The sequence below is a fragment of the Ursus americanus genome, chromosome X, assembly GCF_024610735.1.
Source record: "Ursus americanus isolate L20-20 chromosome X, mUrsAme1.1.p, whole genome shotgun sequence".
NCBI lineage: Eukaryota > Metazoa > Chordata > Mammalia > Carnivora > Ursidae > Ursus > Ursus americanus.
The window spans coordinates 115,908,342-115,926,517 of NC_142164.1; the positions used below are offsets into that span (position 1 = coordinate 115,908,342).

Below are 18,176 nucleotides of genomic sequence, written 5' to 3' on the forward strand. Positions count from 1 at the left end.
GGGGAGGGCGGGCATCCCCACAGGCTCTGGCAGGGAGGGAGGATGGTCCCCTGGGCAGGGACACATTTACCCCCGCAGGTGTCAGGTCACAGCTCTCCCTGCACTGGCTGCCTCCCATCCCATAAACCTGGAAAACTGAGGCTGCCTCTGCCCCTTCTTGAAATTAGTTCCACTACGAGCGATAAACTAACTTCCTGGAGCTGCTGAGGTAAATGGGTTTCCTCAGGCCCCTGAGCCGCTGCACCTTTGCTTTTCTAGCGCTCAGCCTTCAGTTGCCAGGGCAGCAGAATCTCTGTGTTCACAGAAGGAAATGGCCAGGGCCAGAGTGGCAGAGGCCAGAGGGATGCGCCCCGGGCCCGGCAATCTCGCTACCGAAGCCAGAGCCGGCGAGGAAAGGTGCCGGGCCGGGCTCCCCTCTGAGGTTTGGGGATCCTGTGTGGCCTCAGAGTGTTCCTGAACCACCCCAAACCTCCATCACCTTCCCTAGAGCTTCTACAAGGGAGAAGGGACGTAACTGCAACATGCAGCCTGCACAATGCCCAGCATTCAGTTCCGTCGTATTATCTAGAGACCCTGCAAAGTGTCGGCTCTCCCTGGTAATGAGAGAAAGCTATTGTGTGGCCAAAGGAAAGGATGAAATCAATGTCCGATTCAAGCAGACAGCCCTAGTCACTTTAGAAGACCTCCCAAATTAAATGATTTGCTTCCGCTTACTTCGTGTCTGGCCCTTTAGCAGAAGTGACACGGGAAAGTGTGGCCACAGCACGCGCAGACGCAGCCTAGCAGGCATCGAGCTTCTGGAGGCCGGCTGGCCGTGGGGGTAAAATTATAGGCCGTGTATCGCTGAGCTGGGAAGCACCGCAGCAGACGGACAAGATGAGCAACAAAACCAGCAGCCGATATTGAAAAAGATTGCTTCGCCTAAGCAAAACTTTCTTAAAAAGCTGTACTGACCAGGACTAAAAAAAGGAGCCCCCATCGTGGACTGCAATCACAGGAGCAAGCGTGCAGGCACATGCATGTGCACACACACCGCTGGATAATGGTAGAGGAGCAAAAAGCTGACAGCAAGGCTGAAAGACTCCAGGTCACACTAAGCATGTGGACGGGATGACCAAAATCCCCCATGTGGTGGGACCTGCAGAGGGCATGGTTAGCTCTCAGGGCCAGAGACAGCCAAGTCCAAGTCCCCGTAGACAGGACCCAGTTCCCCTTTCTATTGTGACTCTCTTGGTGCCTATAAGTCCCTAATAAATAAGTCCTAAAATAAAAATGAGCAAACAAATTAACCAAAATAATCCTGGATGATTAAGAAAGTGAATCTCAACCTAGTATTAAACAGCAGGGTTTGACATGCCCGGTAATTACCCTTTATATGAGGCTGAGATAACTGTGCTTGGCAAACACTGACATTCTTGTATCACTTCCCCATAAAGAGCAATACTTTTGTCACATGTGACACACTGTCGTTGCATCTGCACACATGAGTCAACAGAGTGGCATGCTGCCCACCCTTCCCGAGATGAGTAACCACACGGACCCCTGCCACTTGCGGAAGGCTGACTAGAGCGGGCTCTGCTGCTGCCCTCCGGACCATTCAGCCCCATGATCGCTGCTCTGGACTGAATGTGCCTGTCGCCCCACAATTCACAATGTGGTGGTATATGGAGAGGGGGCCTTTTAGAGGGGCAATTCGAGTTAGATGAGGTCAGGAAAGTGGGGTCCCCCAAGACAGGGCGAGTGTCTTTAAAAGGAAGAGACAGCGGAGACCGGAGCTCACCATCACCAGCAGCAGCACGTAAAGACAGGGCAAGAAGGCAGGAAGCAGGCCCTCGCAGACAGGAAATTTGCCAGCACCTTGATTTTGGACTTCTAGCCTCCAGAACGGTAAGAAGTAAACGGGTCTGCTGTTTAAGGCCCCCAGGCTCTGGTACTTTGTCACAGCAGCCCGAGCTAAAGCCACCCCACTGACTGAGGAGAAAAGCAGGCATAGAAGGGTTCGTGAGGCACGTGCCCAAGCTCGGCGAGCGAAGCCAGGCCCTGAATTGAGAAAGAATGGGCTCAACCGACCCGCAAGCACACGACACCCTTTCTCAAGAAAATCAATTCTTTCGGAAGAACAGTATCACCATTTATAAAATAACTTTTGTTCACTGAATTTGCTGACTTAATATAGCTCACAAAAAAGAAATTCAACCCCAAACTTCTAGTAGGGATAAAGTTCTAACTGTAAAGACGCCAATAGGAGGAAGACCTATAGACCAGACTGTCCAATAGGATGTTCTGTGGCAATGGAAATGTTCGAGTATCTGTGCTACTCAAAGCAGTGGCCACTAGCCCAGTGGTTCTCAACTGGGGGCTCGTGTGCACTCCAGGGAACGTTTGACAATGTCTAGAGACAGTTTCGGCTGTCACAACTGGGTGAGAGGGTACTACTGGCATCGGTGGGGGGGGGGGGGGCGTCAAAGCTAAACATCCTATGACGCACCAAGAGTCATCTGGGCCAAAATGTCAATCGCGCCAAGGTAGAGAAAATCTACAATGGCCACAAGCGACTGCGGAGCATTTCAGACTTGGCTATGTGACTGGGGTTCTACATTTTTAATTTTATTTCATATAATTAATTTAAATTTGAATTTTAGAATAACAAATTTTGAGACTAAAACAAACAAGACTGGAATTCAAATTTAAACAGCCATGTGTGTCTTGGACAGTGCAGCTACAGAGAACGTGCATAAATAGAAAATAAAGGTCTTGTTTCCCATGTATTTCCAGTTAAAGGAACCAAGTATCTAGAAGGAAAAGAAAGATTCTGAGGCTTAGGATTGGGGGAAAAATAAGCATAAATAAAAGCATAAGAGGGAACAGCCATGCAGCTCGAGGACAGAGGCCCAGGCATCACACAGGTGAGTACAAGAGGAAATCACAGGAAAAGCGCCCCTTCCAGAATCACAGGCAACTCACTCTTGCAGGGTCTCCACCCCCTTCTCCTTGTACTGCAGCTCTTGCTTCATCTGGGTCAGCTCTCGTTTTAATCTGGAAAGCTAAAGACAAATTACATTTTTTTTTCCAAAAAAAAGCTGCGGTGAAAATGATTTCCACAGTTGTTAGCATTGTCATCTAAGTTCCTGATTAGCTTACAACCCACTGGATCATCTATCCTGTCCGTGAATTTCCAACCACGGGCACACACAGCAGCCATCCTGGAAGAAGTGCCTCGCTTAGACACAAAAATCCCAGATCACTGGCAGGTTCCTGGCTCTGTGGAACCCGCAACTGTTTTCTTTTTCAAGACAGTGATTTACACATTACAATCGGCACACTCCGTAATACTTTTGTCATCTTCCCTCTACTTACTATTTAGATCCCACACGTGAAACGCTGTTGCTAAAAGCACGCTGTCCCACTAGGCTAAGTCAATCCCCTGGAGTGCTTACTTCAGCACATTCTGCCCCCACTTCAGGCCTGTGTAAGACTCAGGGGCTGGGCCTGGCAGCTCATGTGTTTCCTCAACTCCCCAGGTGTTTTCTCAGGTGTGCTCGACTTTGAGAACCACTGCACTAAAACAGACACCTTTTTCGGGAAGGAGACACTGGAAGAGGAGGCTTCGTTTCCAAGCTGTCTCCCGTGCTTTGCTGCAAATGCAACAAAACCGTCCCCCTCTCATACAACCAAGACGGGGGCTGAGGGGTGAAACAGGGTGGCACATAAAGAATTCCAGGGTCACTGGGAAGGAGCATCAGAACCTTCTGGTCCAATGCCACTTCAGGAAGGACTTCCCTGGGAATACGGCCACCAGGGAAGGCCAGCAGATGCTAAAGCTGCCAAGGGTCAAGGCTGGCAACCCACTAATAGAGGGAAGCAGTCCTTTGAGATCAGGGCCTAATGTCACCAAATCTTTCCAAATTGGGCGGGAAGAGTCTAGCTCTATGGAAAACACAGAAGGATACAGGCCATTTTTTGTTAGATGGGCTGTGTTTTAAAGAGAAACTCCCCCCCATTAGAAAAAGGTGAAGAGTAAAACCAAATGTAATAATAATCCACAAAATTGAAAATTTAACCAAAATATGAGTGTTAGACACACTGACCACCATTAAATGAACCACGATAAGTAATATTACATAAAAATACATATGGGGCTTCTACTTGTGAAAGCACTCATTTTACTCACCCTATCCCGACGGCTTGCTATTTCTGCTTTAATTTGGTATGGGTCGTACTTTGTATTTGCTGAATATCCAGAGAAGGCTAAACAGAAGGAAAATATTTTATTTTATAATGGATCCTTTAAAATAAGTAAATACACATAGACAGAAACTTCTGAATCAATAATTAATTCTAAGTCTGCAATTTACAAGTTGGCCCCGGCTCATAAGGAATTAACATTTCACATCCTCAAATCTTGATGTCTGATTTCTACATGAGGCCTTTCTACGTGATTCCACATGGGAAAATACATGGCTGTCGGTAAACCAAAACTCTGTGTTCACTCCGACTACAAAATTACTAGGGTTAAAAGCCACAGATACACTTGGCGGGGGTGGGGGTGTGTGATTATGGCATATGGAAAACTGCTCTTACTATGGAAGTGACTGTCCATACAGTATGAATCCATTTTGACTTTCTTTGCAAATGCATACACACACAGGTGCCACCAGAAGGACAGAACCAAGAGTTAACGGCGGTTATTCTCAATGGTTTCATCACAGAAGATTTCATTTCTATTTTCTCCATATCTGTATTCTCCAGATGAACCATTTTTGACCTAAGAAAGAAACAACTACTAAAGACTTAGAAAAATGAAAAAGACGACTTTCTAGTAATGTGCCAATCTCCGGCAGGCTTGAGAAAGAGCTTTCTTCCGAGTGTGTGTTTGGGGCAGCACCCCCACTTTTCTGCCAGCGGCTTGTTTTGCTGCGTGTTTAGCTCCAACACGCCACATAGCTAAGTGCTTCCCTCCCCAGCGCCGCACGCAGGGTTCAAACTCTTCCACCAGCCACAGCTTCGTGAGTGTGAAAGTCAGTACGTGCGGCGAACGGACACGAAGGGCTGTTGAGCTGTGTGCTGAGCAGTTAGCCAACTGCTGTCGGCGCAGACTGCTGAGAGCCTCTGCCGGCATTTCAGCAGCTCGAGCACTTGGCGGCTGCTTCTCATTGCTATCGCCCTGTTCACCTCTCCGCATTGCTTTTTCTTGATGCTTCCGTCTCCTTTCTCTGAGGCTCCAGAACTGTCAGCCTGTGCGCTGCAGGGACCTGGTCTAGTTCGGCCCTAGCTGGTGGGGCGCTCCCCTGTCTTCACCTGCGGCCACCCCACACTGCTATGATCTGCCTCTGGGTCACAGACAGTAACTTCACCTGCTCAGAAGACCCATCTGCAGTGCCAGCATCGTTCCTTGACTCCTTTGATCTGGGTACTGAAGGGTGACTGTCACTCAGATAACTAGGTGCCAACGGCTAGAAACGAGTTCTAAATCATTTCCTGACTTTGTAACAGGATGGCTCAAAGTCATCAAGCGGCTTATACAGCAAGACTGTTTAATAGCCTCAACTAGAACTACATCCGAAGTTAATCTGAGCAGTTCGGATAGCTCTTTAGAAAACAGTTCTATAAAAAATTTACTATTGAAGTCCCTATCAGTCAGAATTTCAAACCATTAGAATCTACTAGAAATAAGTATTGGGAGGAGCTAAGCATTTGCCAACTTTATCTCAAATGTTCTTATATTTAGAATTGTAATCTCTCGAAGACATGGAGTAAATTATTTTTAAAATATAATTCTTTCTTAGACGAAGAATATCTACTTTCAAACCCTACAGCTTCCATCTTGACAGACTCTTTGGCTTCATTTAAGATCAGTACTGAAAGCCACACCTCATACAAAGCCCGTAAGAGTCAGAAATCATTTCTGTAAAATCTTCACATTAAACTCCTGGGACTTAAAAGTTTCCCGGACCTGAGCCGAAGGGACCCGGATACGAAGCCCATGAGCCTAGGGCTTGCTGACTCCTCACTTCCCCGTGTGTCACCCTGCATTTGAGGAAGACAATGCCAACAGTTATCACCTGGGATTGTTCTCATTTGGGGTAGAAAGAAACCGCATCACCCAAGCCCAGGGAAGTTAACTGCAATGTCAAACAGCAGTAACCATGGTCTGAAATCGTTGCCACAAAACTCCCAAGCAATTTCATAGGGAAAATGAGCAGAGAGACTTGAAATAACAGGATACAGCTGGACAAACACAAAGCAACCTGTCCCCCAGTTCTCCCTCCTAGCTAACGGGACCCTGAGCTTGTCGGGGATGCACATCTCCCGGGAGACTCAGCATGTACCCGGTCCTGGAGGGAGGGCCTGACAGCCACGGCTGCACCGAGCGCCGAATCCACCCCACCGCTGGACTACTCTGTTATGGGACAACAGATGTCCTTTGTCCGGGTCCATGGGAGTTAGTCTTTTCTGTTACGTACAACTGAAATCATCTTAAATGATAGAATAGGTTTTACTTATGTAGACGGCATTCACGTTAGCTTTGCTACAGTCTCTAGAATTGAAAAATTCCAGGACTGGGAGGAGGGAAAAGGCAACCCAAGTACCTAAAACAGCGAGGGCATTTATCTTCAAATACTAAGGAGAGTTGTGAACCCTGGTGTAACTTTTAATAATATAAGTCAACTTATACAAACTCTTAGCTCCTTACATCTGCCGGTAAGTCTCATGTAACCCATTTCTGGAGTCCTGAGGAATACCTCCAGGACTCCAATTTTCACGGCACACACTCCACAACATTTTAAAAAAAAGACACGTCTCCAATCTCAAGGTTTGTGATTAATATTAGACTTCCACCTCTAAAGCTTTCTTGTCTCTTTAAGACTTGAGTGGGCACCACTATTAAACAGCTTTAGGAGTCCACTCAGGGATACGGTAGTGCTTTGAGGGAGGTAAGAACAAGGTTATGGTCAAGGGGCGCCTGGGTGGCGCAGTCGTTAAGCGTCTGCCTTTGGCTCAGGGCGTGATCCCGGCGTTCTAGGATCGAGCCCCACATTAGGCTCCTCCACTGGGAGCCTGCTTCTTCCTCTCCCACTACCCCTGCTTGTGTTGCCTCTCTCACTGGCTGTCTCTCTCTCTGTCAAAATAAATAAATAAAATCTTTAAAAAAAAAAAAAAAGAACAAGGTTATGGTCTAGTTGGACCACAGCAACGTAACTATTAGACCTTCCTATTAGGAGGTGCCGTTCACATTTACTTCATCTAGTCTCATAAAGTCTGTGTGAGAGTGGGGTGCCTGAGTGGCTCAGTGGGTTGGGCATCCAACTCTTGATTTCACTCAGGTCATGATGTTGGGGTTGTGGGATCGAGCCCCACATCAGGCTCCGTGCTCAGCATGGAGCCTGCTTGGGATTCTGTCTCTCTCTCCCTCTCACTTTCCCCCACCCCCTCACCTGCGCTCACTCGTCTATCCCTAAAATAAAATAAATAAATCTTTAAAAAAAAATCTTTGTGAGAGACGATGATGACGTTCCCCCACCTGACAAAGAGTAAGTTTGTAGTGACTCGATCTACATCAGTCAAAAAGGGACTTCTGTGGGCCAGCTGCCCAAGATTCTTTAATCAGATCAGCTTTCCCACCGGGAGAAGGCACGGACCTCCAGCTCCCCAGTGCCGACTGTCCGACAGGTGAACGTGACCTGTGTTTTTAGCACTCGAGATGTTGCAGACCCCAGTACTTACTATGGATTTCGATTTTATGGGGTACTGAAAAGGGAAAACATGTACGCTCACGTGTCTGTCTCCGCCTCCCTGTTTCTCTGTTCCACACAGACCTCCTCTGTGCCGTGAGAACCTGAGATCACCTGACGGGGACAGCATGATTTAAAAGATCAGCAGTCCTTCTCCAAAGACACCCTCTGGGCAGACTGCTCCTTAGGACCAGGTATGCACCTCCAGGCACCAGCACTGTAGGGAGGTGCTCAAGGAAGCCAAGAGAACTCTGGCAGAGAGGATGGCAAGCCCTGACAGTTCCCGTGCTGACAGGTACTAATTACCAGAGCAGCGACAAAGGCACGCATGTCAATAACCCAGACCAACAGAGGGCGTGACATTTGTTTTTAAAGGCACCATAAGCAAAGGAAGAAACAAATCAAACGAGCCCACTCAGAGGTGACCTACAGAAGTAACACAAGATGCCAACAAATGTTCTCTAGGGTGGACTAGGGGATTATCTCTCAAGAGACATGTATGCTCTGCAATCACCTTCCAGATCGAGTCTTGCCAACTAATACCTGTGAAAAACACTGCGTGATCCATTTTTCTCCTGCCAGCTCCAACATGCTTGCATGAAGGGAAACAAAAGGTTGAATGGATGGACTGTGGCCATTACCCTAACCTAGACAGCAGAGGAGAAACCCTCTACGGGATAACCAGTGGAAGACAGTCTTTGTGGGATGGGCTTAAAGCCTCAAAGAATGCTGGCAAAACTGATAACTGATACGGTCAAGCTTCACCACCACCTAACCCAGGAATTCAGGGTGGGTCAGCACTTTTTCACGGGAGATTTGGCCAACTCTCCCAACCACCCAAAGATACTTTTGGTGCAGACATCTGGTAGTTTCTAGGAGCCAGGATAACAAAGTCATATTCCTACTGCTGGAAGAGGCCATCACAAGTCAATCTAGACTAGTGGATTCCCAACTCTGGGAATCACCTGGGAAGCTTTACAAAAAAATGTCTGGCCCCACCCAAAGTCAATTAGATCCCAATCTCTGCGAGTGGGGCCCAGGCAGCAGTTTTTAAAAGCCCCTCAGGAGATTATACCCTGTAGCCAGGGTTCAGAACTACTGGTGTAGACCAGGGGTTGGGAAACTTTGTCTGCAAAGGGCCAGATAGTAAATAACTTTTGGCTTTGTGGGCCACAGTCTCTGTCCCAACTCCACAACTCTGCTGTTGGAGCTATATAGACTATAGGTAAATGAGTGGATGTGGCTGTGTTCCAATAATACTTTATTTATAAACAGCCAGAGTGGACAAGATTCAGCCCGAGGCCATACATAATTTGCTGACCTGTGGATTAGACTATAATTTACCCTGCAAACGGTCACACACTTCATCCGAATGCATCCGGAAGCTAAAGTTTCTCAAGAAGACTGAACGATTAGCTCCAGAAAAAAAGCTTCTGACAGAACAAATGTATTCAATGAAAACGGCAAAGAGAAGAACACATTACAATGAAGAAAGCAGGGAAACTTCTTCTAGATGAGGAATCAATTCATTCTTCACCCAGAGATAATTATGCTCACTGTATGAAATAAATGCATGGAATTGGAGACAAATTTTAACATAAATTAAAAAAAAAAAGACCTCCCTCTTTCTACCTCTAGATATGAGCCACGTTAACAATTTAATGCAGTTCCTCCTCGTTTTTCTTTCTCCTTCATGGTGGGGGATAACACACATAAAGAAAAGTGTACAAAACCATGACTTAAAGCAAAGCAAATACAAATGTAACCACCCAGGTCAAGAAACACAAAGGTCTCCAATTGTCAGGTAGTACTTTCAGTTTTCAATTTTTCTTGTAATCCTGAAGGCTGCAATAAATTCCTTCACTACAACGATTTTAATAAAACTCCTTTGCCAGCAACACAACACAACACAACACGTGAAGAAAGCAGGAGAAAACTACAAAACGGAGCTGCAGAGAAGCAGCGGGGGAGCATCAGAGAGAGTGCGTCCACCACCGTGCTGTACAGAGCATAAAACAGGCCTGGGTACCGAGCAGCCCCCCAAAATAAAGCAGAGTAGGGTTCTTAGTCTCTCGGGGACATGTACGCTCAAATCCAGCCAGCATCTGAATCTGCTTTGCTCAGGGACAAAAAGAAGGTCAAGGCCTGGATATTCTTAGATACCAGATGGCCCAATATTGACACAAAATCTTTTCTCTCCAGTGAATGGAGTTTTATTCTGGCGATTTCCATAACTCACGGAGAAATCTGTGAAGGGTGTGGGAGAGATGCACATCCCTTCCTCCCACCCTCCCCCGTACTCCTCTGCTCTAATATTAAAAATGGCTGTTTTCGTTAATTCCTCTGTTCCACCCTCCCCCGTACTCCTCTGCTCCAATATTAAAAATGGCTGTTTTCGTTAATTCCTCTGTTCACCATTATTGCCTTATCTTTCCCTACAATCAGCCATTGGGGATAAATCGTGTCCCCGACGTTTAGTATATACCAACAGCACGTGCTAAGTAAGTATCTGTTGGAACCTAAATGAATACTTTGGCAATCCTACCACAGGCCACAAAAAATAGATAGTGCTCTGCCTTCCACTTGTCCCTTTTAGTGTTGTAAAACTGCCAGACGACTTGTCCATTTATAATCGGTCTCTATTTCCAGATAACCTGAACAATGGGAGGAGGCAAGATGTTTCAAAAACACAATTAGCTCTTTTGCGCTGCCTCCCCCAAAGTCTAGGAAACAGTACAGAGCACTGAAGGCCACATAACACAAACAGACCTCGGTTCAAGTCCAAGTTCTACCATTTACTGGGTATGTAACCTTGAAGAAGTAGCTTAGCTACTTCCCAATATCATTTCTCATGTGTACAACAAAGACAGCATCATGTACCTCAGAATGTTGCAATCCTAACAATGCAGAGATAATAACACTAGCCCACTGAACACTGGCTCTTTTCGCTTCAAGTCACTGCCGATGAAGGAAGTAATGGGAAATAAGTCCAAATGTTATTCTGTTCCCAGTACCAGAGCACTGAGACGCCTCCCTGCTTTAGACGACTAGCCCCGACAGCAATCTGGGCTGTGTGAGAACGCTGTGGCCACAGAGAGTTCCTTTGAGTCATCTAACAGAGTTTTCCTCATTGTAATTGGTAGTTCAGGTTAAGTAGCAAGCTGAAAGAGCTTGCTCAGAACCCTAGGGACAGCAGCAACCTGGTAAAGCACTTAGACTAAGTCCTAGATTCCATTCGGAGTCTTTTCCCAGATGAGCCAATAGGCCCCAGCAAAACCCACTGGCATCTCCAGTCCTTCATGAAAACAGGAGGCCCAATCTGGCCCCTGAGGCCACTTACACAAGTGGATGCAGAGACTGCGTCTACAGAGACTTCTAGCATGTCGGGAGTCCGATGAGCGTGTCGGAATCTCAAGTCAACACTACAGAGTCAGGTGCTTCCTCTGCTAAAGGCTTCCTCATGCACCACTCAGGACAGCATCTGGAGTATCGCTTTTCTACTGGGCAGTCATTAAACTCTACAGAGCACAGGAAGGAATATAACTGAGTGCCAACTCCCTACTTGCCCAAACGTCAAGGAAGAGAAAAGCCCATGGTAATATAAACACTGATGCTGAGGGATGTCCCAGCATTAAAGGACTACAAGTTCTCAGGGCTCTTCATCTGCGGGCTCAGCTTTGCCCCGGGACTCCTCCTCCCTCGCTTCTCCCAGGGCTGGATGTGGAATCCAACAGGGTGCTCGAAGGTCCTCCTATCCCTGCATCCTCAAGCGCTCAGGTCCTGAGCCCCCACCTTCCCTGCAACCGAAGTCTTGGCTGCACACGTAAAAGGCAATCTTCCCTTGAGGCAATTTTTCTTTTCAATCATTGTCAAGAAACTTCCTGCCAAATTTTTCTGATATGTCTTCCTCCCACTCCGTTCTTAGAAAAACCGACTGGAGATCCTTTGGAGACCTAACCCAACCCAACCATGGGACAGATAAGGTCACTAAAGGCTACTGGGAACAAACATTCTATTAGGGTTGAATCTCACAAGATTGCCAATATTCAGACCTTTTTAAGCTACAAAAATAACAACTTCATATGGCTCAACCTAGCTTCTAACAAGTAACTTTCTAAAAGGCTTAAAATCGCTAGCCATGTGCTCTCAGAAACAGCTATAAGCCACTGCTGCAGCGAGGTGTGACCTCGAGGTACCAAGTCCATGGGCTTCTAATTCTATGAGGCCACTGAGAGAGACCATATGCTGGGCCATAAGTCATCTTGGTAGATTCCCAAAGACTGAAATCTTCTATGTGTAGTTTCTGACCACAATGGAATTCAATTAGAAATCAACAACATGACATCTTTTAAAAGTCCGAACAACCTACTTTTAAAGGACCCAAGGGTCAAAAAAGAAACTACAAAGGACATGAGAAACCATCTTGAATTGACTGAAAAAATACCAACACTTGTGGCATGTAGTTAAAGTTGCACTTAATGAAGAATTCATACCTTTAGAGGTTACGTGAAAAAGTAAGAAAGCTCTAAAATCAATGACCTAAATTTCTACTTTAGGAAGCTAGAAAAGGAAGAACAGAGTAAAGCCAAACTAAGAAGCAGGAAGAAAATAATAAAGAAGAGAAATCGATAAACTAGAAATGGACAAGAAATAGGAAAAGAAAAAAAAAACCCGGGGCGCCTGGGTGGCACAGCGCTTAAGCGTCTGCCTTCGGCTCAGGGCGTGATCCTGGCGTTATGGGATCGAGCCCCACATCAGGCTCCTCCACTAGGAGCCTGCTTCTTCCTCTCCCACTCCCCCTGCTTGTGTTCCCTCTCTCTCTGGCTGTTTCTAACTCTGTCAAATTAATAAATAAAATCTTTAAAAAAAAAAAAAACCCAAAAGCCAGTTTATTATAAAGATAAATACAATCAATAAAGGCTTAGCTACACTGATTAAGGGGAAAAAAGACACAAATTATTAATTTCAGTAATGAAAGACAAGACACAACCTCGGAGTGTCTACATATTTAAAAAATGGTAAGGGACTTCTACGAACAACTTTATAAACTTGACAACTGAGATCAGCAGTCAGCAAATTCCCTGCAGGCCAAATCAAGCTTGTTACCTGTGTTTACACTTTCATCAGAGCAAGCCACACACATTGGTTTATGTATTGTCTCTGGCTGCTTTTGTACTATGAAGACAGGTTGAGTAGTTGCAATGGAGACCATATGGCCCACAAAGCCTAAAGTGTTTACTATCTAACGCTTGATAAAAAAAAAGTTTACTGACTTTTGGATTAGATGAAATAGACAAATTCTTTGAAACACACAAAAACTAAAATTGATTCAAGAAGAAACAGAACATCTGAATAGCCTTGTATCTATTAAAGATACTGAATTTATAGTTACGAACATTCCCACAAGGAACTCAAGGTCCAGATGGCTTTTCTGGTGAATTCTATCAAGTTCTATCAAATACCAATCCCACAGAAACTCTTTCTGGAAAGAGAGGAGGAGGGAACGCTTCCCAATTCATTCTGTGAGGCCTGATACCAACATCAGAGAAAGATAGTATTAAGAAACTCTGGAGATAAGAAACCAGCCTCTAAAAATTAGCACTGAGCTGACCATTGCATTCTGATGGACAGTTAAAACAAAAACCAAAAACCAAAAAAATCTAGTAGATATCAATATTTGAAGAACAAGAGATAAGACGACCTGGAAACAATGTACCATTATACCCAAGTCCTGACCTTCTCTCAGGGCACGTGATAGCAGCACTCTCTTCAATTCCTGTTACAGAGGGGACGCCCCACCCCTCTCCTCCCCACAGCCTGCAAAGGCGTATTCACCTTCAACAGCAGTTGCAAAAAAAAACAACTATGGCCCCTTGGCCTTAACTCCGTTCTGACTTGCAACACAGAATAAAGCTCTGACCGTGTCTTTAATGCTCAAGGCTGTGTCACCAGAGGCAAATACCTGGCAACGTGGCAGTCATGTCACAGGTAAGTCTCTCTACGTCTCAACTAGACTGAGGCTGTTGTGACACAAAACTTAGCGGCAGCACCTCCACACATTCTTCCCAAGCTCACTGGCACCCACACCAGTCGCGGCCCTATGCACCTGTGGTGGGCTATTAAGTGTGACAACTCTGTTAGGAGGGGACAGGCTCCAGCGGTGACTGACTGTGTCGGTAACAACATGCTTTGGTTTCTGAGACTGGACCGGGTTCCCTGAATACCTGAGCACCTGCTGAGTACTCATGAAATGGAGGCCCACATCCAGCAGCCTCGAAAACTAAGAGGGATTCCTTCTGAGAACATCAGCGTGCATCCGTCTAACTGAGTGTGGGGGAAGCCCTTGTCTGCACTGACAAACATGAGACGTGAGGTGGTTTCGTGTCGCTACCGGAAACTCGCTTGTTGATTTTCTCCCTTCCCCACGTGAACGGAAGGTCTTGAGGGCAGGGACGTCTGCACTCTTGGGCTCCACTGCCTCATGGTGCCTAGCCACAAGGCAGGCACTTGATAAATACTCGCTAAAGGATGACACCTGACTCCAGAGCAAAACACTGACTCCTAACAGTACGCAGTTAGAAACTAGGAAGCGGGCTTGCCTGAGTCAAGTTCAGTGTTTGCAGGTAACCTAGTGGAGAGCTGGCTTCTAAAGTCATGCGTGTGAACCCCGGGAGGCAGTGAACTCACAGCTAGCGTAGGAGCGGCTGTCGTCCTCGCACATTCTGTGCAGCTGCTGGTACTCCTCCTGAGCCAGCTCGAACCGCTGCTGCTTAATCTGGTAGATCTCTTTCTTGGCATTGAGAGCCTCCTGGGCCACAACTAAATATTCCTTCAGCATCCGTTCCTGCTCCCGCCGCCACTGTTCTCTGGGATCCTCAATCTGGGTAAGCTCTGAAATGAAAAGAGTAAGAACGTAAGGGACTTAGAAGTAAACTCTTTAGGCTGACCAACAGTCATGCACTTATGCGACTAGTCAATGTGAAAATTAATTAATTGCCAGGATGCACATTATGGAAGCATCGATGTAACGAAGCTTCCTGTAGCGCGGAACACCTTCTGTTCACATGGCCACAGTCGAGATGAGAAGAAAACTCTCGGGACATGAAAAGGCTGGCTGGAGGGGGCTGAAGACGATGCCACACAATTTTTCACACTGGTGGAGACGTAACCAAATGCGCTCGTCAGAGTCAACCCGACGGCTCTTCCCAACCTCCTTCTCGCTGACTTCTTTGGCTCAGGATGCCCTCTGCTCCGGCTTGCTTGCCTTCCCCTTGACTCCGCACCACACCTGCGGCCCTTCTGCGATGCTTGTGAACTTCCTCATCTCCCACCTATAAATTCTCCCCTTTTCCACTCCGGCTTTCTCACTCTACAAGGGAGGCTCATGCCTCCCTCTGGCTCCAGCCTCTCTCCTGGGCTTCCATTTTTCTTCCAACTGTCCCCTAAATGCATCTCCACCTGGACGGACCCAGAGTAATTCTGAGTTGTTCGTCCAAAGCAGAACTCACTGTCACACGGCGTCCTTTTACTACGCAAACCAGAAGCACACAGTGACACTGCAATCACGTGCTTCTCCTTCTGCCTCCGCTCTCGAAGTGAGAGGCATCAGCTGGATCTACCCACTTAGCCACCCTGGGACTCACCCTCAGAGAATGCCTGCTCTTCTCCCTCACCCAGAATATTCCATGGGTCATCAAGAACTGATGATTCCTGCCCCTAGATATAATAATGAGTGAGAACATACCCTTCATTCCCCCTCCCCTAAGTTCACTCAGATCCTCATGACCTCCTCTCCAAAACTACGCAGGCTTCCTGTCTCATTCCGCCAAGAGCCATGCTTAGTGCGTTCACCAAAGCCACCTTCCTACCTCTGCTTTTAAAGCAATGATGTAGGAGTCCCAAAACTAACTCACCAGCTTCATGTCTACTTTCTTTTTTTTTTTTAAGATTCCATTTATTTATTTGAAAGAAAGCGAAAGCGATAGAAATCACAGAGGCAGAGGGAGAAGCAGACTCCCCACTGAGCAGGGAGCCCGACACGGGGCTCGATCCCAGGACCCTGGCATCATGACCTGAGCCGAAGGCAGACGCTTTACCCACTGAGCCACCCAGGCGCCCCTCATTTCTACTTTCTGTCCTTGCTCCAGGATGAATTTTTCCAAAGTGCTGCTGCTTCTCTGCTTTTCTGCCCACCAGAAAACCCTACCATCTCCCAAGTCCCTTTGTGAAAGCGCCTCCTTTTTGAAGCCTCCTTGTCCCCTGCAAGCACAAACGCCTCTACGCGATGGGCAGGACTGCAGTTCCTAACGCTGGGCACATAACTGCTTCCATGTCTCTCTTTCCCCCAACTAAACTTCAAGCCCTCAAAGGCAGGCGTAGGGCCTCAGTCAGCATTCTCTTCTCAGGACCTTGCAGCCATCCGAAAGCCAGAAGCAATCGGTAACCGCTGACTCCAAGTGCACCGAACACGGAACAGACAGGCAGTCTGCTCCACAGGCAGAGGACTACGGCCCCGAAAGCTGATCCTGAGACTGAGGAGGCAGACTGAGCAAACGGGCCCCACACCCAGACGCAGAGAAGGCTCCCCTCCTTCACTGCAACAGATCTCCTAAGGGAGATTTCAACACAAGTGGTTGCCTCCATGAAGTAAAACCTGCGAAGCCCTGTTCCTGTTCCAAACTTAGAGACCCCAGGCTATGGTGGCTGTTTTCACGATGACATTTTGGTAAATGCGTGCAGGCTGCTGGTAGCCAAAACAAAATAAGGGAGAGCGCAGAGAAGTGCTGGCCAAATTCCCCCAACCCAAATTCTACATAAATATGCAATATACTACATGTTAACTAACCAAAATTTAAATAAAAATTTGAAAACAAAGAAAGAAAGAAAGAGAGAGAGAGAGAGAAAGGAAGGGAAGGGAAGGGAAGGGAAGAAAGGAAGGAAGGAAGGAAGGAAGGAAGGAAGGAAGGAAGGAAGGAAGGAAGGAAATTTTTTTAAAACGTGCCTGGGGGGGCGCCTGGGTGGCTCAGCGGTTAAGCGTCAGCCTTCGGCTCAGGGAGTGATCCCGGCGTTATGGGATCGAGCCCCACATCAGGCTCCTCCGCTATGAGCCTGCTTCTCCCTCTCCCACTCCCCCTGCTTGTGTTCCCTCTCTCGCTGGCCATCTCTCTCTGTCAAATAAATAAAAATATTTAAAAAAAAAAAAAAACCGTGCCTGGGGAGCTCTCTTCTATATGCTAGATGGGATGCTACCTGATTCACAAATCGTTTCATAAAGCCAATCAGATCTTAGTAAATAAATAAATACATAGACACATACATAAATTTAATTGTGTGTGCTTGGCCGGCACTATAACAACAGCCAAAAGGTGGAAACAACCTTAATTCCAGCAATTGATGAGCGGATAAATAAAACGTGGTCTATCCGTCCAATGGCAGGTTATTCCGCCGTAACAAGCAACACAGTGCCGCTTCATGCTACAACACGGGTCAACCTCACACACGTCATAGTGAAAGAAATCAGACACAAAAGGCCACATAGTGTATGATTCTATCTATATGCAACGTCCAGAAGAGGCAAATCCAGAGAGACAGAAAGGAGATTTCATGGTGGCCAGGGGCTCAGAGACTAGAGGGGGGAATGGGGAGTGACTGCTCATGGGTTCCAGCTTTGACTTTGGGGTGATGAAATGTTCTGGAACCAGACAGAGGTGGTGGCTGTACAACACAGGACACACTAAATGTCACCGAACTCTACACTTTAAAATGGGTAATTTTATATTCTGTGGATTTCACCTCAAAATGGTTGAAAAAGTAAATGTTACGTCATGTTTATTTTAACACACACACACACACACACACACACACACACACACACACGAGTGCTTGCTAGGATGCTTCAAGGAAGTTCTCCCTTTAAACCGCCTTCCGCCAACACCCCCTACCCCCTTCACACTGCCACCTCAGGCCCCTCCTGGAAAGACCCCCCTAGGCCTCAAAAGCTCACACCAGGAAATAAGAAACAAATATAACACCAAAAATCAGGGTTCTGAACTAGCCCAGAGTTCACACTGCGGGCGCCCGGGGCGGGGCGCGGTCCCGGCTGTAGTGGCCAGAGTCGCCGCTGTGTACGCAGCACCAAGGCCCGCCGTGGCCCGCGGGCATGGCCTGCACTCTGTCCAGCGCACCAGAGGCTCTTGGGAGCCTCGAAGGCGGTCCACCCAGGGTCCCTCTGGTCCCTCACACCCCACCGCCAACCTGCACAGTTCCAATTTAATATCTGACTCCTCAGCTGTGCTAGGAAGACTTGGGTTCTCGGGAGCAAGTTTTCTGGAATGCAGTGTTTGACCCCCATGTACATTTTGTTACAACAATAATAACCTTTCTTGTTCCTGAAAAAAAGAGAGAGAGAGAGAGAGATGGGTTCTGTGACGTCTTCATCACCCA

General features: G+C 47.0%; 1 protein-coding gene across 2 annotated transcripts in view; it reads right to left on the bottom strand.

The window, feature by feature from the left end:
* The window catches only part of WWC3 (WWC family member 3), a 117,067-nt gene that overhangs the window by 56,586 nt on the left and 42,305 nt on the right, over positions 1-18,176 (bottom strand). For both annotated transcript variants that reach the window (XM_087859871.1, XM_087859870.1), the window contains exons 3-5: positions 14,421-14,624; positions 4,172-4,248; positions 2,965-3,044 (exon numbers count right to left, since the gene is read on the bottom strand). In XM_087859871.1, coding sequence (XP_087715997.1) covers positions 2,965-3,044; positions 4,172-4,248; positions 14,421-14,624 — 361 coding nt within the window. The remainder of the gene's footprint in view (positions 1-2,964; positions 3,045-4,171; positions 4,249-14,420; positions 14,625-18,176) is intronic.